Source organism: Pagrus pagrus (assembly GCF_965226575.1).
Source record: "Pagrus pagrus genome assembly, chromosome: 24".
Classification (NCBI taxonomy): domain Eukaryota; kingdom Metazoa; phylum Chordata; class Actinopteri; order Spariformes; family Sparidae; genus Pagrus; species Pagrus pagrus.
This window is the reverse complement of record NC_140206.1, coordinates 20618423-20644629: the sequence shown is the minus strand read 5'-3', so window position 1 is coordinate 20644629 and position 26207 is coordinate 20618423. Positions and strand designations below refer to the sequence as shown.

The 26207-nt window shown below is 42.8% G+C and overlaps 1 protein-coding gene and 1 long non-coding RNA gene across 3 annotated transcripts; both read left to right on the top strand.

Annotated features, from left to right (window-relative positions):
* The first annotated feature begins 4216 nt into the window (after window positions 1–4216).
* LOC311253043 lies at window positions 4217–5779 on the top strand. The gene is made up of 3 exons (XR_014621607.1): window positions 4217–4357; window positions 4608–4677; window positions 5734–5779. It is a non-coding gene; the product is annotated as an uncharacterized lncRNA (long non-coding RNA).
* An 8803-nt stretch (window positions 5780–14582) lies between these two features.
* On the top strand, window positions 14583–25085 carry LOC311253233 (gamma-crystallin S-like; the record flags this gene model as incomplete). Of its 2 annotated transcripts, none has more annotated exons than XM_084347055.1 (3): window positions 14583–14658; window positions 24212–24454; window positions 24813–25085. In XM_084347055.1, the coding sequence occupies exons 2-3, from the start codon at window positions 24356–24358 to the stop codon at window positions 25083–25085; spliced, it is 372 nt and encodes a 123-aa protein (XP_084203181.1). In that variant the 5' UTR covers window positions 14583–14658; window positions 24212–24355. The 2 variants fall into 2 exon arrangements, with proteins under 2 accessions (XP_084203181.1, XP_084203180.1); XM_084347054.1 differs by having other exon boundaries at window positions 14594–14665.
* Between the last annotated feature and the right edge of the window lie 1122 nt (window positions 25086–26207).

Here is a 26207-nt window from a genome sequence, read left to right as displayed (position 1 = left end):
AGAAAATAGTGACATTCTCTGTCAGACACACACACACACAGTGCAAAATGAACGTTTTTGTCCACTGGTAAATGGCTAGTGAATGCTCAGATTTTACCAGCCACTGGTAGGTGATAATTTACAACGCTGACATAGTGCACACTCTGCCATAGTTTTTCTTGCTCCATTATCACCTGCTTTAATGGTCAATTAAGTTTTGAATCATGAACTTCATGAGTCAATGCATGTGTGAATGACTGTGAGGCTAATTCAGGATGACTTATGTTTTGCAACTTGTGCATCTTTTAGCTACAGGTGGAGGGATGCCAAGGGAAGCCACATGCAGTGAGTGCCACCACTGAAGACCTGAAGTAAAACACAGAGGTGAAGGGGATTTTCAGGTGAAAATATTTTTTCATTTGACTATGCAGTCTGTTGCAATGAAAGTTTATTTGGAATTCAGTTTGTATCCAAGTTACCTCAAGTAAACTAAATTAGCCTTGCTACACACACTTAACACTATACTGTTATCGCCGCCAAGAAATCATGCATTCGGTTGTGCGTGTGTGTCTGTCATCTCACAAACTAGGCTCATCAGGCTAGAATTTTATGTGCACACTCATAGCTGTATGTCAAAAAAACCGTCTGTGGTTAAATTGTTCCAAAGCCTTTAGAACATGTTAAAATAATTGAAATGAATGTAAAAAAAATGTGCTACTTCCCCAGTATTGCACGAGCTACCTGTAAAGTGTAGAGAGCTAAACTACCACCTGGAAGAGATCTGAATCCTACTGTGTGCACATTTGTTGTTGTTTAAATAACATTTTTCTCTTCTGTCTTTCATTTTGCTCTACGTAGGCGAGAAATGTATCACTGCAAGCAGTGTGCCCATGAGAGTAAAACTATAACAGGTTTTACTAATCATACTGTATGAAACTCCACAGTAATGCAGCAAACTGCCCTTTTACCTGTGGTGTACCTAATTGTACTCGTGCATTCAGTAAATTTGCAGCTTTCAAGTCTCATTTGTACAGAGATCATAAAGGGTACAAGTCTGACAAAAGTACTACAGATGAGCCTACTGGCACAACGCTGATTTGTCAGATTGAATTTTGTCAGGGTATATTTACAAATGTGAAGGAGTTGCTTAATCATCTGAAAGGCCATATAACAGAGGGCAGAACAATAACATGTCCCTTCAGGGCTTGTGAGAAAACATTCAGTGTAAAATCGACATTTGCATCTCACATTTCGAGAACACACAAAAAAAGGTTGGCAGGAGAAATACGTGAGGTAGTGTTTCCACACCCAGCCCAAGAAACACAATTTGAAACCCCTTCCCAACTTGTGAATCCGCCCTCTACCTCTCCCTCCGAGTATGATGGACATGCAGACACAGAACTGGATAATATTGTGGATGAAGACCTCTTTTTAAAAAACTTGTCTCTGTTTTACTTGAGGCTTCAGGCTAAATTAGTTTTACCAGCCTCAGTAATACAGACTATTATTGAGGAAGTCCAGGACATCCATGATGCTGCTCAGTTGCATATCTTTTCCAAACTCAAAGAGAAATTGTCTCTGCTTGGGGTTCCTGAGACGGATATCACAAATGTAATTGAAGAGCTCACAAAACATGACATATTAAAAAAAGGCAACAACATTTTGCGTACAGATCAGCGTCGCAAGTCAGTATTCAAAAACCAGTTCAACTTTGTTGCACCTCTGCCTTTGTATTTAGGTGTAACTGACTCAGGGAAAGAATGCTTTGCACAGTATGTGCCAATAAAAGAAACTATTACTTCTCTCTTTGAATCTGAGGCTTTCAGAAAGCAGTATGAAAAGTCCCATTCACGCCTCTCGTCCCGTGATGTGTTGGAAGATGTATGGGATGGACAGAATATGACTGATAATGTCTTGCTTAAAACGGAAACCTCATCTTTAGCCTTGATTCTCTATCAAGATTCTTTTGAGGTAGTCAATCCGTTAGGATCAGCCCGAAAAAAACATAAGGTATTGGCAGTTTATCTGACGCTTGGGGATGTTTTGCCCCACAACAGATCAAACATCGATCACATGCAGCTTGTTCTTCTCTGCAGAGAACAAGACTTCAAGTCATTCGGACAGGAAGTGGTGTTCAGTCCGCTGATAAAAGATCTGAAGCAGCTGGAGGATAGTGGCATTGTTTTGAGTAATGGCAAAGTCATCAAAGGTTTTCTGTGTGCGATCGCTGGGGATAATCTTGGCTCTCACAGTATTGGTGGCTTTGTGGAAAACTTCAGCAAGAGTTCCCATTTCTGTAGGTTTTGTGATATAGACAGAGTAACATTTCAGTTGAGTCCACTGTCCACTGGGTCAAAGAGAACAAAACAATCATATCAGCAGCATGTACATGAACTAAGAGTAGGTAACACAGATTTGGTGCGTGGCATCAAATCTGACTCCGTGTTCAACCAGCTTTGTTACTTTCATGTTTGCCAGCCTGGTCTTCCGCCATGTCTTGGACATGACCTTTTTGAGGGCGTTGTATCTGTTGACCTGGCGTTGTGTATCAACCACTTGGCAAACCAGGAAAAACAGTTCTCCTTTGTGGATTTGAACACTTAGGTGCAGGAAGTTTTTTCCCTCCTGTCATCCAAGTTGAAAAAGGAACTGAATTCTATGTTGATGACTATAGTGAGAGAATCAAGGTAGCAACTCTACCATTTAACTTCACACATGACTCTACTGTAGCCACCTGTGCTGTCAATGTCAAAGGGACAAAGTACAAAAAAGGGATGCATGTTGTTTTAGGACAAGATGATGAGGGCCTTCACATGGGTGAGATCATATTGATTTTGATCCATCGTGGCGACTGTGTGTACTTTGTTGTGGGAAGGCAGCAAGCTGTGGATTTTCCTGATTTGGGTGTTCACAGTTTAACAGAGGTTGTCCAGGAGTCAGGCTACATGTGTGTGAAGCAAGAAGACCTGCTTGATTATTATCCTTTAATGGGGTACAGTCTGAATGGTACATCAGTAATCATTATCCATCACACTCTCCCAGATATATACTAAGATGGCAACGCCAGGGGAGGACATAAAACAAGCTGTGTTGTCAGTATTACCCAGTTTACCAGAAGATAAACTGCAGTCCCTCCTGAACAAGATGGAAAGCATTGGTGTGGAATCCCTAAGTGACCTGCAGTTTATTAAAGAGGAGGATCTTACTGCTAACATCACACCTATCCAGTGTCGGAGGCTTATCAGTGCATGGCAAACCGAAGGTATTTCACAGATATTGCTTATAAAAACAATGCACAGCAACAAAAAAAAAAGTTTATTAAAAGTTTGCATTTTGTTTGTAGATATTAACTAATGCTATCACTCTTTTTTTCCCCCTTGTAGTGACACTGACTGCCATCGAACCCTCTGACTTAATCTTAAGTACCGTCACACAGGATCCTTCATCTTCTCAATCCCGCTCTAGCTCCCCAAGTCCGTCGAGCTATGATAGCTCCGGAATGACAGTGAATTTAAGTGCCTGGCCTGAAAACTTCAGTGTTCCTTGGAACAGAATGCCTACTGGTATCGGAAACGCCCTTGCGCAGGAGACACGTCCCTCGGCTAAAGACCGCAGGGAAATGATACGAATAATTGTTGATGAAATGAGGCTGAATGAGCTAAATCCATCAAAGTCTCAGTGCTTGACAGTGGCCAGGAAGATTGTAAAGCAGCATCCCAAAAGCTTTGCAGATGTTATGAAAGATGGCACTGTAATTGGCAGCGGCTTTGGATCCCTTGTGACTCAGTTAAAAACGCGGGTAGAACATGTGAATCGTGGAAGCACTCTCTCTAGACGAAGGAAGTCAAAATCACCTGCAGATATAACTAGAGGACCAGCTGACCAATATGGCTGCGTAAGATGGCAGCCTGACTGTCCAGCGGACGAAACAGAAGAAAGTCCCAAAGATAAACAGAGAGAAATGAAAGACCTCTACAGCACTGAGGGGCCATCTGGTGCAGAGAGAGGACATTTGACTCACTTAATGAAAGCAACCTACTACTTAAAAAGAAAAACTATCAATGCCAGCCCACCCCCTTCAATCACTGAGCTGAAGAATGACTGGCCATATCTTTTCATGCCAAAAGAGCTTTACAGCCATTTCCAACTGCTTACTGACATTGACATACTGCATAAAATGGAGCAGGCCAAAGAAGACAAAGGGAAGCTGATCCTCAAGTATTTTGAGCAGAAGCCAGCAGGGCCTAATGCAGACGAGAGGGAGCGCATCCTGGTCAAGTACAACAACGAAGACAAGTGTGGTCCATTCCCATGTGTGATCCTCCTGCTTATGGCACACTTCAAAGAGAACCCTGACGGACTCATTTTGCAGACAGATGTAAGTGCAAAATTGTAGTTTGCAGAGATAGCAGAAGTACACATGTTCTTTACTCAAGTGGAATGACCTCTCAATTACAACACTAAAAAGTCACCCTATGAAAGACATTTCTGCAGCCCTTTTCTCACATCCTACCCTTTCTGTTAATTTTAGAGGTATGCTAATAAGTTGTATTGTATTGTTATGATGATATACTCAACAGTGAGACTCAAAGTAATTGTCTGTCAATTTTTGTTTGTTTTGTTTTTAGGTGTTTGGAACCGCAGCTGACGCCGAAAGAACACTGCTGCTTCCTGACGCCCCAAGACTAATTGTCTTAGGTATGCTATACAGTATTTTTAATGCCTACACACTGGTGACAGCATTGACTGGATGCCATATCTCCAGAACTAGGGGAGGGAATTTCTCCAGATTTGGCACAAATGTCCATTTGGAAAAATGGATGAACTTATTAGATTTTGGAGGTCAGAGGTCAGGTCTACTGTGACCTATGTGATGTTTTTTGGCCAAGAATCCATACATTTAATATGACAAATGTCTAATAGTATAAAATGAAGTGACATTACCATTCCAAAAGGTTCAAGCTGTAACGGCTCAGAATGCAGGGAACCCAAACGCACGACCACAGGTTGAGTTCAAAGTCCAAAAGGCTTTATTCGGTGTCAAATAACAGGCAGGGGTCAAAACCAGGCAGGCAGAACGATCAGCAGACAAATCCAAGAGGGGCAGGCAGAATCTCAAAAACTGGGAAACAGGCAGACAGGCAAGCAGGAAACCATACAGGCAGAACAAACGCTGGAAAGCTAGGAACAAACACTCCAGACAATCTGGCAGAGGACAAGTGAAGATGAACCAGTATATGAAGGGGGCTGATGAGGATTGAGACCAGGTGTGGAGATGGGCGGGGAAACACAGGTGAGGGGAATGAACTGATGAGTGGCTGACGAGGATGGCAGGATCTGTAATGACAGGAGAATTTAGAGATCTGGTAGACATACACATAAACACACTGATCAACCCATGACAAAAGGTCCGCTTTACTGTGATGTCATCATTTTCTGCAGAAACCCTTCTCTGTCTGTTGTTCAACACCATAACTGCTGAGTGGAAGATGTGTGTGTGAAATATCCCCGTTTTAGCAGAAACATCCATATCTGAAACATTGCCTGCTGTCATGGAGACCACTTAGTGTTCTATCAGTCAGCTTTACTGGCCAATCATATCAACACATAAAAGGAATTTAAATGTTGTAAAGTATTGCAAAGACAAAGACCATATCTAGGACACATTAATGTAACAGTTTATTGTGGATATGCTTATGTGGAAAGCAACAAAATAAAAACATTAACATATATAAACCATATGTTTATGTTTAGGTGATGTGCTCACATCAGAGGAGTGGATGCTGAGCATCGAGGGGCAGGTGGTCTTGCTTCCACACCCCAACTTTTTGGCAGGACTGGCAGCGCTGTTTTCGTGCTATTACAACTTCAATCTGGTGTACCAGGAGCAAGCTGCATGCACCCTGGAATTCATCCAAAGGTAACTATGCTTGTAGTACTTGTTAAGTTTGCTATCATGACTACTGGACAAGACATTATTTTGACTTGCCAGCACTAACAGACAGTGGACTCCTCTCAAACCAGGGACATGCACTGAGCATGTCCCTGGTTTGAGACTAACTACTAGATTACATTGAATTGCTGTTTTCTAAAAAAAGAAAACAGTCAGTTACTGTAATTTATATACAGCAAAAATATGTAAAACAAATTACAGTAATATGTTGTAATAATTTTTACAGTAATAAACTGCAATTTTACAATAATTAACTGGCAACTTGTTTGCCAGGTATTTACTGTAAATTCTACAGTCAATTCTTTACAGTGTAAGCAACAGTGCAAACACAGCAAATGGCAACAACCCATGCAATGGTTTACACACACAACACAAATGAGGCCCAACAATGAACTCAATCAGCCGAGCCGAGCCTAACATAAATAACCGACACCCAACACGGTGTAAGTTGAGTAACAAAAAAACTATTTATTTACAACACAAATGACAAGTGCAATTATATACAGTGAAATGGGTGCTCTATATACAAGTGTGAAGCGTGGCTTCAGGGTGAGCTCAGGCCTAAAACAATAAACAAAACACAGGTCTAAACTCCGGGGTCCGAATCTATCTAAGCCCTATCCAAACGAAAAGAAACAAAAGACAAGTGCTAAACCTAACTCCCTAACCTACTCAAAAACAGGAGAAAACTGGCGTAACAAAAAAGGCAGCTCACCCCTACTGCTTCCCTAACCTCAAACACTCTTGCTCTGGTTTTACCCAGAGCACACACACACTCACAGACACTCTCGCACTCGGGCTCACAGACACACTCTAGCGAATTTCTACTTGTCAATAACGAGGCTCTCAGAATTTGGGTGGATGCTGGCGCGTTAGCGATCCACGATGTCCTCTGGTATATTGCCGACTCTTGTAGTTCCCCCACTCCCCTGAATAGCCAATCCCTCACTGCCACCGCAGGGATGCGGAACCGGCGCGGGAGCCACGTGATTCTCTGGGGAGACTGGAGCTCTCACTCTGTACAAAATAAAAGAAACAAAACAAAAAACACACACACATACACACCCACTAACAAATAACGGCGCGAGCCGTAACACCCTCCCCCTTAAAAACAAACATCTTCTCCTGAATGTTTGTGATTAACCTGGACCATACACGCGGGAAAGCGCGTCTGCCATCACGTTTTCGGTGCCCTTTTTATGTCGCACCTCCAGGTTGAAGTCCTGCACCAGCAACGACCACCTCATGAGTCGCTGGTTGGCGTTCTGCATCTGATGCAAGAAGACTAAGGGGTTATGGTCGGTGTAGACTACCACTGGTAACGGGCTAGAACCGATGTACACCTCAAAGTGTTGCAGTGCTAGCAACAAGGCTAATGATTCCTGCTCAATGGTGCTATAATTTTTCTGGGCGGCAATGAACTTTTTTGAGAAAAAGCTAACTGGGTGGTCAATACCATGGCTGTCCTCCTGCAGTAGCACCGCACCTGCCCCGCTAGCGCTGGCATCGACCTCCATTTTGAATGGATGAGCGAAGTCAGGAGCCGCCAGGACCGGTGTACTGCAGAGCAGCGCTTTGCATGACTCAAAGGCTTTCTGGCAAACAGGGGACCAGGAGAAAAGGGTCTTCTCACTGGTGAGGCTAGTGAGCGGAGCAACCACGTCCGCAAAATTACGGCAGAAGCCGCGGTAATACCCCGCCATCCCCAAAAAACGGCGGAGTTCATGTCGGCACAGGATAGTCAAGGATGGCCTGGATTTTGGCTTGGACTGGGCGCACCTGACCCTGACCTACTTGTTTCCCGAGGTATGTGACAGTGGCTCTACCAAACTCACACTTGGCCAAATTCAGGGTGAGGTTGGCCTCCTTTAACCTTTCAAATATTTTCCTCAGGGTTTTCAGGTGCTGGGGCCAAGTATCTGTGTAGGCAACAACGTCATCAAGGTAGACTTCACAATTGTCTACTTCTACTAATACCAGGTGCATCAACCGCTGAAAGGTGGCAGGTGCATTACGGAGACCAAAAGGCATGACGGTGTACTGCAGGAAACTATCAGGGGTGACAAATGCAGAAATTTCGGAGGCATGAGGAGTTAATGGGACCTGCCAATAACCTTTCAATAAATCAAGTTTTGTGACAAATGTAGCTGATCCTACCCTGTCCACACAGTCCTCCATTCGTGGTAACGGGTAGGAATCAGGCTTTGTGACGTTATTCACCTTCCTGAAATCGGTGCAAAAACGGAGTGTTTGATCTTGTTTTGGCACCAGCAGGCAAGGAGAATTCCAAGCACTGGAGCTGGGAACAGCTAGTCCGTTTTCCAGCATGTACTCGACCTCTTTTTTACACAGCGTGCGCTTGTGCGGGTTCACACGATAAGCATGTTGCTTAATGGGCAGGTGGTCACCCACATCAATATCATGAGCGAGGACAGTGGTGCGAGATGGGGTGTCACTAAACAGAGTGGGATGGGTTTCAATCAGATGAATAATATCTTTTTGTGCGGCTGCATCCAGATGCTGCAGATGGCCTGGCAAATCTGCGACAATTTGGGAATTTTTCAGTCGTGGGCAGGGAGAATTACCAACACTCAAACCATCATTCTCCGGGGAGTACAGCGCAGGAGTGGCCGCGGCAGCAGCAGCTACAGTGACAGGTCTGACGGAGGGCGAAATATTGCCGTCAATGCGGGTGAAATAGGGCTTCAGCATGTTCACATGACAGACTCTGTGTTTTCCTCTGCGTTCTGGGGTACCAACAACATAATCCGTCTCACTCAGCTGTTTCTCTATCAAATATGGACCACAGAATTTCGCCTGAAGAGAGGAACTGGGCAGTGGGAGGAGCACGAGCACGTGATCACCCACCTGAAACTCTCTCTTCACGGACTTTTTAATCGAACTTTGTTTTCATTTTCCCTTGAGATGCAGCCAGCGTGCTGTGGGCCATCTCACGGGCGTTATGCAGCCTCTCTCTGAAACTGCTCACATAGTCTAACACATTAGCAGCTGGACTCGCGATCTCGGACAGAAACTGCTCTCGGAGCAGTCGAAGAGGACCGCGCACGGTGTGGCCGAACACCAGCTCAGCCGGGCTGAAACCAGTGGATTCCTGCACGCTTTCTCTCACTGCTAACATCAGGAAAGGCAGACCCTCGTCCCATTCTTTTCCACTTTCCAGGCAGTATTTCTTTAACATGGATTTTAGTGTCTGATGGAAACGCTCCAGCGCGCCCTGGGACTGAGGGTGGTACGCGCTGGCCTTTCTGTGCTTGATGGACAGTGACGCTATTACCTGGGTGAAAAGTTTGGACATGAAGTTTGTTCCCTGATCGGTCTGGATGTATCTGGGTAACCCGAAAGTGGAAAAGAAATTAACGAGGGCTTTGACCACTGCTTTCGCTTTCAACGTGCGCAGCGGGATGGCCTCAGGATAACGAGTGGATGTGCACATCAACGTCAGCAAATACTGATGGCCGGACTTCGTCTTAGGAAGTGGACCCACACAATCTAAAATAATGTGCTCAAAAGGTTCTCCGAGCACCGGAATGGGATGCAACGGAGCGGGAGGAATAACCTGGTTCGGTTTTCCACTAAGCTGACACACATGACAGGAGTGGCAGAAACGGCGCACATCAGCCTTCAACCCTGGCCAAAAGAAATATCGCAGGATGCGGTGATAAGTCTTCCTAACTCCCAAATGGCCAGACGCATTATCATGTGCCACGCTGACAACTTGAGAGCGAAAACTCTGGGGCACCACTACCTGCTGGAGGGAGTTCCACCCTAAATCACCAGCGGCAGCGGGGTACCATTTACGCATCAGGATGCCATCCACAACACTGTACGCACGGGAGTCAGAGTCTGTTTTAAGTGCCGCAGCACGGCACGCAGCCAGAGTCGGATCACTCTGCTGGGCTTTAACAAATGCACTTTTATCGATCACAACATTAATCTCCGCTGTGGCAGGCAGCAAACTATCCCTCACAGGGGATTCAGACTTAGCATCACAACACTCTGCCTTCACAGACTCCTCCGGTGCGGACAAAAATGAATCTGCCAGGCTCAGCATGTCTTCAAATTTGCGTGACTGGGCGCGCGTCACAACACAGGCAGGAAACACAGGACTAACAGCAGCGGACACAGTCGGACTGAAATCAAGCGCAGGATTTTCAATAACCTCAGGTGTGGGAAAAACTCTTTTTCCTGCTAGATCGTTCCCGAGAATGAGAGTCACACCGGACACAGGCAGACGCGCACGTATGCCAATTTTCACAGGACCCGAAACAAGTGAGGAACGCAGAAATACAGTGTGCAGCGGAGCTCGCAGTGTACTCATTTTCACACCCCACACAAGGGCATCAGAACCACAAAATGAACTGTCGGAGAAGGGCAAAACACTCTGCAACATCAGGGACTGATTGGCTCCCGTATCACGCAGAATCGTGATCGGTGCCTGATCCACATCTTCTCCCATCAGAGAGACTGAACCTTGTAAGATGAAAGGTTTGTAACCCTCATCAACTTCCTCAGTTGTCTTTTCAAGGGGAGCGACGGGAGGCGGCACAGGAGCAGACTGGACAAAACCCACACTTTTCGGCTTTCGAGAGCTCTGGTTGTGCTCTTTGCGCTGCAGCGCGGGACAGGCGGCGATACGGTGCCCTGTCTCATGGCAGTAAAAACATTCCTGACTATCGGAGGAGGCGGCGGGAGGACGCGGCGAGTGGATTTTAGGATTTCTCACCACAGGATTACCTGGACCATGTTCACGACGCGCAGAGGGAAAAACAACCCGGTGAGTCAACACAAACTCATCTGCCAGCACGGCAGCTTTAGACAACGACTCAACTTTCTGCTCATTCAAGTATAGTACGATTTTCTCTGGTAGGCTAGTTTTAAATTCCTCCAGCAGAAACAGTTCGCGGAGATCAGCGAAAGTTTTCACCTCGCTCGCGGCGCACCATTTATCCAATAGGACAGACTTTTCTCTCGCAAACTCCACATATGTTTGGTTGGCAGATTTCTCACAGCTACGGAACTTTTGGCGATATGCCTCTGGCACCAATTCATAAGCACGTAACACGGTGGCTTTTACTAGGGAGTAATCCAAACTTTCATCAATGGATAAACTTGCACACACTTCTTGGGCTTTTCCTACTAGTTTACATTGCAGCAATGCGTTCAAAAGCTTTAAAATACGAATCCACCTCGCTCTCTCTGAATGGTGGGACTAAGGCTATGTGTCTACTCACATCAAAATGCTCTGGAGATGTAGAGGGAATTCGCATACTCACGGGGGTGGAGGTAGCTTGCTGCCACGGTCGTTCTAGCTCCATGGCTCTTAGGCGCAGGTGCATTAGCTCCACCTCACGGGTTTTTGTTTGGAGCTCGACCTCTCTCATGCGGACAGCCAGTTTAAGATCCTCCGTATCTACCCCTGCTTGTAGCAATGCCAGCGGGTCAGCGCCGGAGGCCGAGGAGAGAGCAGGGTCCTCCGACCTTACCTTCCCCTGGCCTCTGGAAGCCTGCGTGGCCGTGGCAGCCTCCGCTCCCACTTCCTCGTCTGAGCTTTCCTCTGCACTGCCCGACTCAGGCTTGGCAATAAATATTACCCCCCTCTGTACCAGCTTCTCCGTGAGACATTTTTTAATCTCCGCCTTACGTGCGTTTAGCGGGACAGAGATATCGAATAGCCCCGCCACCAGTAACAAGTCGGCCTTTGTGCACCTGTCAGGGTTTTAAGGGGTAATTAAAGGGGGAAAGCTAGAAGAGGACCTAGATGCAGACACACAGGAAAAACACACACACACACACACAGGATCACACACGAACACACACAGGCTAAACACAGGAGACAGTATAAGGGGAACAAAAGGCGAGCTTTATTTAACTAAAGCTGAATAAATCACAACGGGGAAAAAACAGACAAAATAACAGAAGACAAAACAAACAGCGCGAAAGGCTAACACAAAGAGCAACAAAAGGCAAAGTAACTAAAAGTAAAGCACAAATCAAAAGAGAAACTAAACTATTAACATACTTAAACCGGGAGACATGAGGAGTCACAGGAGGAGACACGAGGGAGGACGCAGGAGGAGAACAAAGAGATCACACAGGGAAATACGGAGGAAACACGAAACAAAACGGACAAGACAACACAGGCTAAGCTAAAACACTTACTCACGCAGGGGACAAGATCATAGACCAAACACAGGAAACAGAGCAACAAGGAGGGCGAACGAACGAACAAGGCGACATGGACATGAACGAAGCAACATGGGCATGAACGAAACGATCCGACAAAGACAAAAGGGAGAACAGAGGCTAAATACACAGACACTAATGACGAGACGAGGTACAGGTGAGTGAAGACGGACGCGGACAGGTGAGGTAATCAATGAAAAACCACAAGAGGAAGTGACAAGTAAGACACGACACACAAGGGAACAATTTCTAAATAAAACAGGAAACTAAACCAAACATACAGAATCATGACAGCACCGATCTAATTTTTCCAATGTAGGATGTTGTGCAAAGTCATCCATTTCAAAAAGCATATTCTAATTTTTGCCGTATTATAGAAAACTGCCAACCAACCAGTGAACAAAAATGGGAACAAATCTCCCGGACGAGCCCCCAATTTATGTTACGCTCGACCTAGGGAGCCGATCCTAACATAAATAACCGACACCCAACACGGTGTAAGTTGAGTAACAAAAAAACTATTTATTTACAACACAAATGACAAGTGCAATTATATACAGTGAAATGGGTGCTCTATATACAAGTGTGAAGCGTGGCTTCAGGGTGAGCTCAGGCCTAAAACAATAAACAAAACACAGGTCTAAACTCCGGGGTCCGAATCTATCTAAGCCCTATCCAAACGAAAAGAAACAAAAGACAAGTGCTAAACCTAACTCCCTAACCTACTCAAAAACAGGAGAAAACTGGCGTAACAAAAAAGGCAGCTCACCCCTACTGCTTCCCTAACCTCAAACACTCTTGCTCTGGTTTTACCCAGAGCACACGCACACTCACAGACACTCTCGCACTCGGGCTCACAGACACACTCTAACGAATTTCTACTTGTCAATAACGAGGCTCTCAGAATTTGGGTGGATGCTGGCGCGTTAGCGATCCACGATGTCCTCTGGTATATTGCCGACTCTTGTAGTTCCCCCACTCCCCTGAATAGCCAATCCCTCACTGCCACCGCAGGGATGCGGAACCGGCGCGGGAGCCACGTGATCCTCTGGGGAGACTGGAGCTCTCACTCTGTACAAAATAAAAGAAACAAAACAAAAAACACACACACATACACACCCACTAACAAATAACGGCGCGAGCCGTAACACTATGCTAACAGCTAGCGTCCCGATTAGAATTAGCGTTGTCAGCACGGTTTCCCAACTAACATAAAGGGTTTTTAACACCACTCTGAAGTACACAATGTCATTAAATGAGGATGTAACTTAAATAAACTAAGAGCAACCATACTCACTGATGGATCTACTCCAAGGATCAGACAACAACAACCCTGTGGTGGAGCACAGCCTGCGTGTGTATTTCTCAAGTCAGCCCTTGAAGGTGCGATACCCTGACACACCACTAGGGGCCACTAAACATCATTCAGAACTGACAGGAGTCAGAACAGAATAAATACCATACATAGCAACACACAACTGCGTTGCTAGCTACATAGGCTACAATAGCTATATTAATCTTACTGTTCTTCTACTGTACTGTACGTAGTTTAAAATACAGTCGGAGTGATATTTGTCAGTGATGAGGCATTTTTCATTTGAGCACGGCTAGCTGTGCTGTGATGCTCATTTGAGCACAGTCTATAATGTCTGATTGACCATTATAGACATTATAGATTGCTCGGTCTGATCTACGTGTTGTATAATAAGTATAAAGTATAATGTATAATAAATACTTGTGCCAATGGACAAGTATTATCCAGTTCTGTTGATCTTGTCTGGTGGGGCTTCCGTAGTGCAATTGGCTGTGAGGGAGACTCATGTGCACGCGGGCGCATGCCTCCAGGCAAATATAGTATAGTGACTGTTTAGGCTAGAAAAATTTACTAAATGACGTTGTTTTGAGTAAACTCTGGATGTTGCCACTTCAGGACACTTGGATTGCAGCAGACAAGCAGCCGCAGCTGCACTTTGAGGAATAAGAAGCTACACCAGACTTTTCATCAGCATGAGGGTGAGTCGATAATGACTGAATTTCGTTCTAGAGTGAACTGTTCCTTTAACAACCAAGTTGAGGGTGTGTGAAAAACACAGAATATGTTTCCAGTGGCTTTCCCACACAGCTGAGACCATATTGGCTCCAGTGTCTGTAACAACAGCATGGACTTTGTTGGCAATGCCCCAGTCATCAGATAACTTTGTGAGGAGTTCAGATATATTGTCCACTGTGTGCTGTACAGTTACATGTGTTGTCTCCAGATTGCAAGTCTGCATCTGCCAGTTTTGATCAATGAAATGTCCTGACACAGTCAAATATGCTTCAGTTGTTCTTGATGTCCTCATATCAGTAGTTAAAACCAAACTGTTGGCAGAGTCTATGGAGTCTTTCAGGGCTGTTTTGATTTGTTCGTACAGCTTGGCAAATTTCACCCACCATCAAGGCTTTCCTACCAGGGATGTGGTATCTGGGATCCAACACCTTCATAAAGTGACGAAAACCGGCATCCTCCACAATTGAAACAGGTTGCAAGTCAGTAACAATAATCTTAACGAGGCTTTGTGTGATGTCTCTGACTCTTTAGGAATCATCTGAAAGGAATTAAAGTTATAAAATTACAAAAAGGGAAATTAAGATGTTATAACAGTTTAATCATCATGCAGCAAAATGTAAAAATGCAGTTTATTTACTGTTCTATTTAGATGTTTTGTTCTAAGCTAAGATTTTGTTCATCAAAAAATGTATCATTTATAGCCCGATATGTACAGAATTTTTACTTCCATTAATAACATTCTAGAAACAAAACTCAATATTTTCTGATACATACAGTACAAGCATATGAACCTTTACATTTGTCAACTAAATGAAAGAGTGGCAAACATGGCTTCATCCAAGATTCACGTAGCTCAGTTACATATTTGGGGTAGTTTAACAAAATAATGGTTCATTCAATTTTTAATCACTTATAACACATTAACTGTCACCTGTACCTGGATATTCTTTTCCTTTCATGAAACTCTCCTACAATGACTTCTCACAGACAGCAGGTGGTGCGGGGGACTTTGAGGCTTGCTGGTTGTCTTCATGGCGATGTTCAGCCTATTTAAAAGTGTCAGGGTGCGTTGTCTTTAAATGCTTGTAGAGGTTGCTAGTGTTGCTGCTATGTGGCACCACTTTATTGCAGACAGCGCACATGGCATTACCTTTGGTCGTGGGTAAAAAATAGTACCACACTACGCTTCTTTTTCTCTCTCGGCCATCCATGCTGTTGCAGCGCTGCTGTGCTGAGCTCACTCTGAGCAGCGGAGTGAGGATTGAGGCAGTGCTTGACTGAGGCTACGCAGTGAGCCTTCAGCTCTGACATCTGATAGGCTGCCATAATCATGGGACACAGAAGACCATCTAAAATACGCCCAGGCTGGTTTTCACACAGAAATTTAATGCCTAAAACTCTTCGAAATGAAAACAAATTGCATTTTTTGTATTAGCACCGTGGTATTGCGATATTTAAAAAAGTATCGACTCCAAAATAGCGACCGGCAAGTATCTAAGTATCGATATTAGAGTATCAATACGCCCATCCCTACTTCAGACTCTGGCTTCCAGCCCAGTGGCAGGTTGAATAGTATAGCGAAAGTGAATTTTATAGGGCACCAATCTCCACACGGATGGTCTCATTTTTCTACAGACGTTACACTGCACAATCAGTATTTACTTCAGAATGACGGGTAAAGGCAAAAAGGTTTAAAAGGGTGACACAAAGAGGTAGGAGAGAAACAAAAGACAAGTGAAAACCACGGCTTGGGTGTCTATCTTTTTGCAAGTGTGTACAGTGAAAAGTAAACATGAACTCATGTAATATACTTAAGTACAAACTTGAGGTAGTTGTACTTTTTGTATTTCTGTTTTATGCAATTCATATTTCTCCTCCACTACATCTCAGAGGCAAATCTTGTACTTTATACTCCCTAAATTTGTCTGACAGCTTCAGGTAGTAGCTACTTTTAAGATTACATATTTTCATCACTATCTTATCCCATCTACAGATTTGGTGATTTTGGATTTTTCTTATTAGCTGACGGATTAAGTGTTTTTTATGGTTGGGAAAATTCTCTTTGTTCTTAAACTAAAAAGTAAGTTGTCACAAATCTGAAAACAGATTGTTTTTGTGTTGATAGTGAGGGTTGAATTGGGCTTGTAACTTTTTTTAGTTGTTCATTTTGTTACTTATGTTGCACTTTATGTTGCATTACATTACAATAAAGTATAAAACGGGCTTTGACATTTCTGTGTTGTGATTTCTTCTAAAAAATACTTCTTAATTGACAACTTCACTCAAAAGTTCTAAAAAAGATGTAGATAAATATCTATAATCCTCATATTAGTCATATTCTTTGTCTATTTACTGTTTTTTTGTGAACATGAGCGAGACTCGATTCGGTGATCGCCAGTTATATTTCACAGACTTTCTGATAGTGTAGATGAACTGATGGTTTATATTGACTTCAACTTGTAAGTTCCTTAGAAATTTCAAACAGCTGCGTCTTATGTACTAGCTGGGAATAGAGCTGAATAGTGTTTCCAGGTGGAAAGCTTGGATATACCGTGTAAAGCGTCATTGTTGTCCTTAATGACAAGCAGCTATTGCATTGATTGGACAGCAGTCAATCAATATGACCACATTAGACTGTGTCAGCCTGTTCAGCTCAGCTCAGGACTGCGATGATCAAAGTTTGTTAGTGCACACAGAAAGCTGACATTGCTGTTTTGTGCAGAAGGTTTTGCATGAGTTTGACTGGGTTTAGTAACCACTACAGTTAATATTTACACAATGATCAAGTAGAGGTCCACAATATATGTGTTTTATGTCAGAGTGTGTTTGTGCATATCTCTTAGTGAGCAGTGTGCTTACAGTTTGCTGTAAACGGTTTGGCAGAGGCTGAGGTCTTTATGCAGAGTAATCCCACAGTTTCTTTCTGGAAAACAGGATTACCAATGGAACCACTGACTCAAATTTTGGATCTCATTCTCATGACAAAGCATTTGTCTCAGTGATAGACAGCTGTGAAGGTATAAAAGAGAACAAGGGCACATATGAGCACCCATAGTATTTACATTACCTAGCCAAAACATAGTCAAAGGAGAGCACAGAGTGGAGCAGCGATGGGCAGGGTGAGTAGAGGTGAAATATTGTTCAGTGTACTGTGTATGAGTGATGAGTGAACCATTACACATAAAACTGGATGCCAAGTACTGTGCATGTAACGTAAACTCAGGCACAGAAGTGGTTGATAACCTGTTTCCAGTTTTAAAATTTCCTGCCTTGATGGAGGATGTTGGACAGATGTGGAATATAAATTAATTCAGAAGGTAGTGTTTGAAAAAACTTAAGTTTTCTGCCTGTAGTATGTAAGGATGTTGTGATCAGGATTTTTGTGGCTGCTTGTAGCTAGAAGCAGTATTGGCCAATGCCAATCGCTGATCAAAAGGATGTTTGTTTAACGTCAACTATAGTTGTTTGTGGTATAATAAAAACATCATTACATTGTTGAGGAAATAAATAGTTATACTTATTATTTATGTAGTGTAAACATGTTGGGTTGTCACATTAAACTGCACTGTTTAACACTTTATGCTCCTCTGAGGACAAATTCAGTCCTGCTCAGTGTTTAGCTTGGTTGTAAGCTATTAGCTCTGTTAGCCGTAAGCTTCGTTAGCCAAACAGATTGCATTACTCTGCTGCTCACCAGCTACTAACAGCAAACCGATTAAACCAAGGAGAGCTAGTGTCAAGACATGTAGTTCGTTACAGGATTTAAGTGACACATAGAGAAACTGTCTTGCTTGTTTATCTGATCAGCACTTTATACACGTTACAGAGAGCACTGATCAAACTAAAACAAATATTGGCCGATAAAGATTGATGGCACCCTGAGTCAAATGATTTTTTTACCTGTAAACTCTAGGTTTACAAGCAAATAGGCTGAACATTTAGTGTGTAGAAAAGTACCTCTTTCTCTTGATCTTCCATTTCCTTTACAACAACCTCATTTAAGCATGTCCAAAATAGTCAAAGTAAGAATGCCCAATAGTACAGAGCCCACGAGGTGACATGGATGTGTGTTCTTTTTTAAACACGTGCGCGAATTAATAAAACGCGTAAAGATGATCATTCCTGAGCGTCAGGTTTCTTATGTTACATCATTTCAGTTTTCCCAGAAACGTTTATCTTAAAAATTGTTTCCAGTGTCCAAAAGACACCATAATCACATTCTGGATTATTAAATGATGATTTCATAATCAGAATATCACTGAAAACAGAGGCAAATAATGAATCAATCAGAGGTGTCAAAAGTATTCACATTCATTACTCAGGTAAAAGTATAGATACTAGGGTTTAAAAATATTTTTGTAGAAGTTGAAGTATCAACTCAAGCTTTTTACTCAAGTAAAAGTACTGGTTTCAAAACTACTTAAAGTATAAAAGTAAAAGTAATGTAAGGGTAAAAAAATGCCATTAAGGACAAAAGCTTAGCCTGCCTCACAGGGGCCTATAGTGCACTACCCCACCTCCCAAAAAAAACATTTTTCTAAAGGCCATGACTATAATGTTATATTAAGCCACAGACATCTTTGTAATAGGCTACATACATAAAGTCTGCTATGTCCTTGCTGGAGTGTGACGTGATTTGTGTCATGTGCAGGGGCGATGGATCGCATATAAACCAATAGGGTGTTGGACAGGGCTGGAATTTCGTCATTTTAGGGGCAAGGCCATTTTGCCTTCACTTTTTTTTATTTTTTTTTTAGGGGCACCAAGGCCACATGACAGGGCACAAAGGCCATTGAGTAAAATTCGTTTTACCTTTCAAATTGATACCATAACATCCTAATTTATAATAACACATGTATTATGTATTAAAACATTTTTTTAATACCAATATCAAGTTAATGTTACATTAGAAAACAGTTTTTTTAAAGTACATCCAAAGAGTGTAAAAGAGTGTAATTCACACAGAAATCCGGCACCGTGACTCCAAAAGAGGCATGATGGTACACGTCATGATGATGACGTGTGTGTTTTTTTCAAAGTGTTTCCCCCGGTGTCCTCCTGTTAATCTAAACATGTACCTGCTGACTGTTTATAGTCATATGGATGCTGTTATAAAGTGTTGTGATTGGGATCCTGACCCACCAAACATCCTGGAAAATGACAAAGTTAAGTTTTTCTCTTAATTACACAATTACATAATCACCATCAGTAAACAGGACGCTGTCTGACTCTATCACTTGTGGGGAGTGAGGCTGTTTATGGGGGAAAGTTCACTGAAGTCTCGGTCGGGGGGGCTGACCATCATGGTGATTTTCTCACCGCGACAAACAGTTGGTGAGTTAAAAGTTTTTTGCCAGGGACAGACACTGTTTTTCGACCAGAAATGTGACGGAGAGGCGGTCGGACAGACACTTCTCCACGAATAACTGAGGTATTTTTTTCCTCATAAGTTGCCAAAGACACGACCAGTTACTACGTTACTGTTGTATGGTCATGTAACGTTGCTTTGTGGGACATTTATCTATATTTTGTTGAGTGAAGGATCTGTACAGTTATCAGACAGTGAACACCAGACCGACACGCCCCCGCTCTGCGCTGCCGGCTTATCCATTCACACTGGTTCGGTTCGCCAATGCTGTGCCTCTGATACTACCTCCAGAGGCGCATCAGAGGCACAGCGAAATTTCACGAGTAACGAGGCTATTTTTAAAATGTAAGGAGTAGAAAGTACAGATAATTGTGTGGAGATGTAAGGAGTAGAAGTAAAAAGTTGGCTGAAAAATAATTACTCCAGTAAAGTATAGATACCTAAAATTTCTACTTAAGTAAGGTAACAAAGTATTTGTACTTCGTTGCGTTCCGGCTCTGGTACGGTTTTGCTCCGTTGTCTGGCAACCCCCACCGGCATGGCACAGCACTGCCGGACAGCTGGAGGTGCGAGACCAGTTCCAGCGATAATTACATAATCACACACAACCACAGTTATAGGTATGTGTTATAAACACAACAACACAAAGTGTTCCCAACCGCTGTCCGCTTCAAAGATAATTAAACAGGTATAAACGATAGGATTGGTTATAGTGCAGGACACAGAGATGTTCACAAGTCTTTTACAAGTCCAAGTCAAGTCTGAAGTCTTTGGTCACGAGTCCAAGTCAAGTCTCAAGTCTTTGTGGGTAGAGACTTGGTCAAGTCTCAAGTCTTTGGTCACGAGTCCAAGTCAAGTCTCAAGTCTCTAAAAAATAAAAGTCTTATGTCTCTTCTGGTTGTAATGAGCCTTCTGTCATCTGCTGCTATCTGGTCTACTAAGAATACTGCACAGCTATATCTAAGAAATTTGAAGCATTTACTGTATTATTATCACTCCTTTGTCTATTAGCATACAGTATCAGTACTGATTAGTTGTTTGTTATATAATCACTTTAAACAGGCAATGCAATATGAAGAAAACACACAATGAATGCTTTCTTTTAGAGGACACTATTCTATTCTGACAGTTACAGTATATCTTGCCCCCTAGTGTGCAGGCTCAGTGGGACCATAATAATAACCGTATTGTTTAATTACACTAGGGTCTCTAATGACACATTCCTCTATCCTCTCACTCAAACTCAGTGTAATGGTAACCTGGTAAACCTGTAACATTAACGTTATGTTGTCAACAATTAACCTGTAACCTGCCTTTAAGCCGACGTGTATTTTTCTACGGTTAACGTTAGCCAGTAGATGGTGGCAGCGGAACGTATATGATTAACAGTACCCAACCTTTTTTTTTTTAAGTCATGTCAACGCCACTCAATGCAAACAAGTGCGACAAGCAAACTAACATTCACTCATCTATTCAAATATTCAGTTACAAAGCAAGTAGCAAGCTAAGTGAACGTTACATAGCTGATGCTAGACTTGTAGTCAAGACCGCCTAAACCGAGACCAAGACACTACCAAGACCAGAGAGTATCAAGACCAAGACGAGACCAAGACCAAGGCCAAGACGACACCAAGACCAAGACCAAGACAGACCAAGTCAATACCAAGACTAGTTCAGCTCAAGACCGAGACCGAGACCAAAAATAAAACTATTTTTTTTGCCATTTTGCATGAGTTGTAGAACATGAGCACCATACTGGGTTCAGCTGCTTAGTATAAATATTTTTTGTTGTCATTAACGCAATCACTCTTAGTAAATTGCCCGAAACCGCGGTTCAACCCCACATGCAAATTTCTCGGGTGATTTACTAAGAGTGATTGCGTAAATGACAACAGGTGCAAACGTGTTGGAGACACGCCTATTTAAATGAGGGTTTAGCGTGTTTCATGGTTTTTAGCATGCTGAGTTTGAGAGAGCGAAAGCGCAAAGTGAAATTCGACCCTTTGGAATTAGAAGTGTTGGTAGAGGAAGCGAATAAACATTTCAATGAGCTGCAGCAAAGGAATCTGATGGTCGCGCAAAGAAACGCTGTGTGGGAGAAAATCAGTGAAAAAGTTAATGCTGTTGGAAAAAACAGGCCAACAGTGGATGAAGTGAAAAGGAGAAACCAAGACATCAGAAGAAGAACAAAGGAAAAATTGGTGTATAATAATATAAATATAATAATAATAATAGTAAACTTGCAAGGAGTTTTGTTATTGCAGGTATTGCGTGACTCCTTCTTGTAACTGGCTCCAAATCCACTCTGAGTTCCTCCAACAGCTCCAAAATGGCAAGGCTGGATAGGCGATATGTTCTAATGATAGTTTTCTCATTCATCCCAAAAATGTTCACACAAGGGTGAAAAATGCGTTCTCTGCGTCTCCTTCCATTGTTTGAGTCTCCTTCTTGCAACAATAATGGCAGCCATGTGTGCATAATTACGCATACAAACCGTTTGTACCTCCCCATGAGAAGTGTTAAATATAGACACAGTTTCTATTGGCAAAATTGCTTTCAGGTTTGATAAATCACTTTGCGTGTTTCTCCACCCACAACACGCACAATTGCGTGTAAACGCCCCATGTTGCATAATCATTGCTGCAAACATACTAACTGAATGTAGACACCCTATTTTGCACCTTTGACAGACGCAACCCTTTTTGCACACTGTTAGTAAATCAGTTTGTACATTTTTGTGCGTGTGCAAGGAGTTTGCACACGTTTTATTACACGCAAACCTTCAGTAGATCCGGCCCCATATGCACTAATGTGACTGACCTATCCGGGTGTGTTTTCAGGTGCCTGATAAAATTTGATGTGGTGGATCCAGCATCCTTGATTCGGGTACTGCAGACTTTGCAGTCAGCGCTCTTTTTGTTGGTGCCGTCCTGTTTGAAGTTTTTATAACCAAATGTAATCACAAATGGTACAGCAGCAGCTGCAGCTGTCCCGATGCATAATATGGTTAATATGGTTACCATGAAAAAAAGGAAGGAATCATATTAAAGGGTAACTTCCGTTTTTTACAACCTGGACCTTATTTCTAGCATAAAATACGATGATTTACTCACCCAGACAACTTTGGTGTCATTTGGTGTCGTTCGGACGAAATTAGATCCAGTGGAGCGCCGCTATATCCATATAATGTGAGTGATCCGGGCACCAAAGCGCAGCCTCTATGAGCATTATCTGCCGCGAAACTAGTTCATTTCACCAATATTTTGTCATGATACGCTAGTGCTATTCCCTTCTTAGTCCGCCTGTTGCCTGTTATCAACATCCGAGGTCTGTAGGTTGACCTACTACCTCTGACCTGGATGATGTCATCTCTGAGCTGCGCGCACACCCGCAACAGCCGGCTTGTTTACCTGTAGCTGCTACTGCTAGTTTGACCCCGGATGTTGATAACAGACAAGCCCGGACTCAGAGGGGAATAGCACTAGTGTATCATGACAAAATATTGGTGAAATGAACTAGTTTCGTGGCAGATAATGCGTTATATAGAGGCTGTGTTTCAGTGCCCCGTCACTCGCATTATATGGATATAGCGGCGCTACACTGGATCTAATTTCGTCCGAAAGACTCCAAATGACACCAAAGTTATCTGGGCGAGTAAATCATCATATGTTATGCTAGAAATAAGGTCCAGGTTGTACAAAACGGTAGTTCCCCTTCGTCAGACGTTTCAGAGTTTTCCCAATATTAATACGGCAAAAAAGAAAACATAATGATTGTTCACGAGTCCCAAAACACGAGTCCAAGTCGAGTCTGAAGTCTTTTGAGCACGAGTCCAAGTCAAGTCTGAAGTCTCTGTGTGTGCAACTTAAGTGCGATTCGAGTCCGGGTCGCAAACTCGAGTCCCCATCTCTGGTAGGACACAGACAGCAGCTGAAATAATGCACAGTACTGACTGCAAAATAAATAATAACTTTATTTTAAGCCATCCATGAATCAAGTTTATCACAATCTAATTTCCAAGTGTAGGTCTAAACTATAATCACTATAACTTTAATCATGTTAATGTCCGAGCAGATTACACTTTAAACTGCAGACACACGTTTGCTTTTATCACAGTAGAGATGGATCACAGGTTTATCCATGGAAAGCGCAAGAAATCTGTGTTGGGCAGTCCAGGTCACAAAACTAAACATTGTGATAAATATCAGATGGGCTGCTGGTATAGATAATGGCATTGTTGGCACAAATTCATCAAAAGTCCATGCAGCCTCATAAACAACTCTCGCTTCATGTGACGCTGCAGAGGAAAGGACATCTCATTTGTCTTAAACTGTACTGATGTAACATATGAAACCCAACACTACCGGGAAAACTACGGAACCAGGAGGTGATGTGTTTTTAATGTAAAATGCTTGCGCAATTTATTTATATTTTGCAAAGGGTTGGGGTTTGCAATTTAGCAATTTGTGCGCATGTTTTAGTAACTTGCATGCCTTTAAAAAAAATACAAATCCATGTCACCTCCTGGGCTCCGTACAATAGAGTTGACAGAACCCCAAATCTTTGATCTGATTATACAGGTATTCAAAACTGAGTATGCATTTACAAGCTTGCAAAATGAATATTACAGGAATAAAACTTTTGTACCATCCTCTAGATCATCTTCTATGAGGACAAGAACTTCCAGGGTCGCAGGTATGAATGTGACAGTGACTGCACTGACTTCCACTCCTACCTAAGTCGTTGTAACTCCGCCCGGGTGGAGAGTGGGACCTGGGTGATCTATGAGAGACCAAACTACATGGGCTACCAGTATGTCCTGGCCAGAGGCGAGTATCCAGACTACGAGAGCTGGATTGGCCTCAACGACAGAGTCAGCTCCTGCAAAATGATTCACTTTGTAAGCCTTTAAACATACTGAATTTGTAGAAGTTGTGTGTCCAGGATACAGTGTTGATGGCATACTGTTTTCTGTGAAGATGTGATGATGCTATGCTATGCTATGCTATGCTAGGTTCACACCCCCCCCTTTTTTTTTCATTTACGCATTTTCAGGGATATCAGCTAAAGTTCAAACCTACCTTGAGACGTCTCCATTGTGCGATCCACTTTGTATTTCTCAGCCATTCTTCCTTCTTTCACCACACACTATCTCCTTACATGCATCTATCTCTAAGTAAACCTTCTCTCTTCCTATGCACCACATCTCTCTAAACCCTCTGTCCCTTTCTGACCCCTATGCCTACAACCTTCTCCAGGCCAGTGGAGATCCTTACAAGATCCAGCTGTATGTCAAAGGAGACTTTTCCGGTCAGGTGTTTGAAGCTACTGAGGACTGTCCCTCCGTGCTAGAGAAGTTCCACTGGAGGGAGGTTCACTCCTGCAGGGTCCTGGGAGGCTGGTGGGTATTCTACGAGCACCCTAACTACAAGGGTCGCCAGTACCTGCTGGAGAAAGGCGAGTACCGCAAGCCGGTGGACTGGGGTGCTTTCTGCCCCACTGTACAGTCTTTTAGAAGGCTAACTGAGTAGACACTTTCCTTTTTCTTGCATTTTCTTTGGTTGCTGATTAACTCACGATTCACATGAGTGACCAAGATACAGCAGTAACCATGACTTCAATAAAAACTGAATGTCCAGGAATTACGTGGTTGTGTCATCACTGTGTGTGACTCCCTGACCTGTGGTACTATTTTTTTTTTTTTTTTGCTGTTGTTGAACAGCAAAGATCATAACAGAAGTTTGATTCATTGATTATTTCACTTCATGCAATTATTTTAGCATACACATTGCTGAGTGTTAAAGGTCCCATATTATAAAGCTTTTTCAACAAGTTAACATATGTCTATGAGTTCCAGAAAACATGTTTTTGAAGTTGTTTGCTGGAAATAGCTTTCAGGAAAATATTCTTGCCTACCTCTATTACCCTCTGTTTCAGTCCCTTTCACAATGTGCTGTTTCTGTCTATGCAAATGAGCTGCTGCTGCTCATTACATATAAATGAGCTTCTGCTCATTACCATGGTAACAGAGAGAGTGTCGGTAGGCTCTAACGTAGCACTAGAGCTACCTGTGTGAAAGTAGCAAACATGACGGAAATGAACAGACCTAGCTCTTCAGTAGTTCATCCATACATGTTTGAACCTGAATCGGATCCTGAAGAAGATGAGGAGGCTCCTGCAGAACCTCAGACACAGAGAATTCAGCAGGACGTTTCTGAATGGTTAGTCAAAAATGGCTTTCTATTGTTTTTTTTTTTAACTTAGCTAGCGTCTCTAGAAGCTATGCAATTATATAGTAAGCTTACACTACAGTTATGCAGCAAATAGTTTAGTTATTAAATAGTTAGTTTACAGTTAAGTAAACTATAGTTTGCTTCTTCACAAAATCTAAAAAAAAAAAATCACAAATTTAAATCTAAAACCTGGATGCTATTATTGGTAGCAAATACTGGTATACCAGGTTTCTTATTTCTTTTGCTTTATACATGCATGAATCATTTTTTTGTTTGTTTAGGTGCAGATGTGGAAATTGTGCAACAATGCCGTCAGAGCCTGAGAACATATGCTGCCAGGAGGTGCCAGGTAACATTATCTTTACCCATGGACATCGGGACTATTTTCTGAGAGGGTGGGTGGGGGGGGCAGATTTTTGT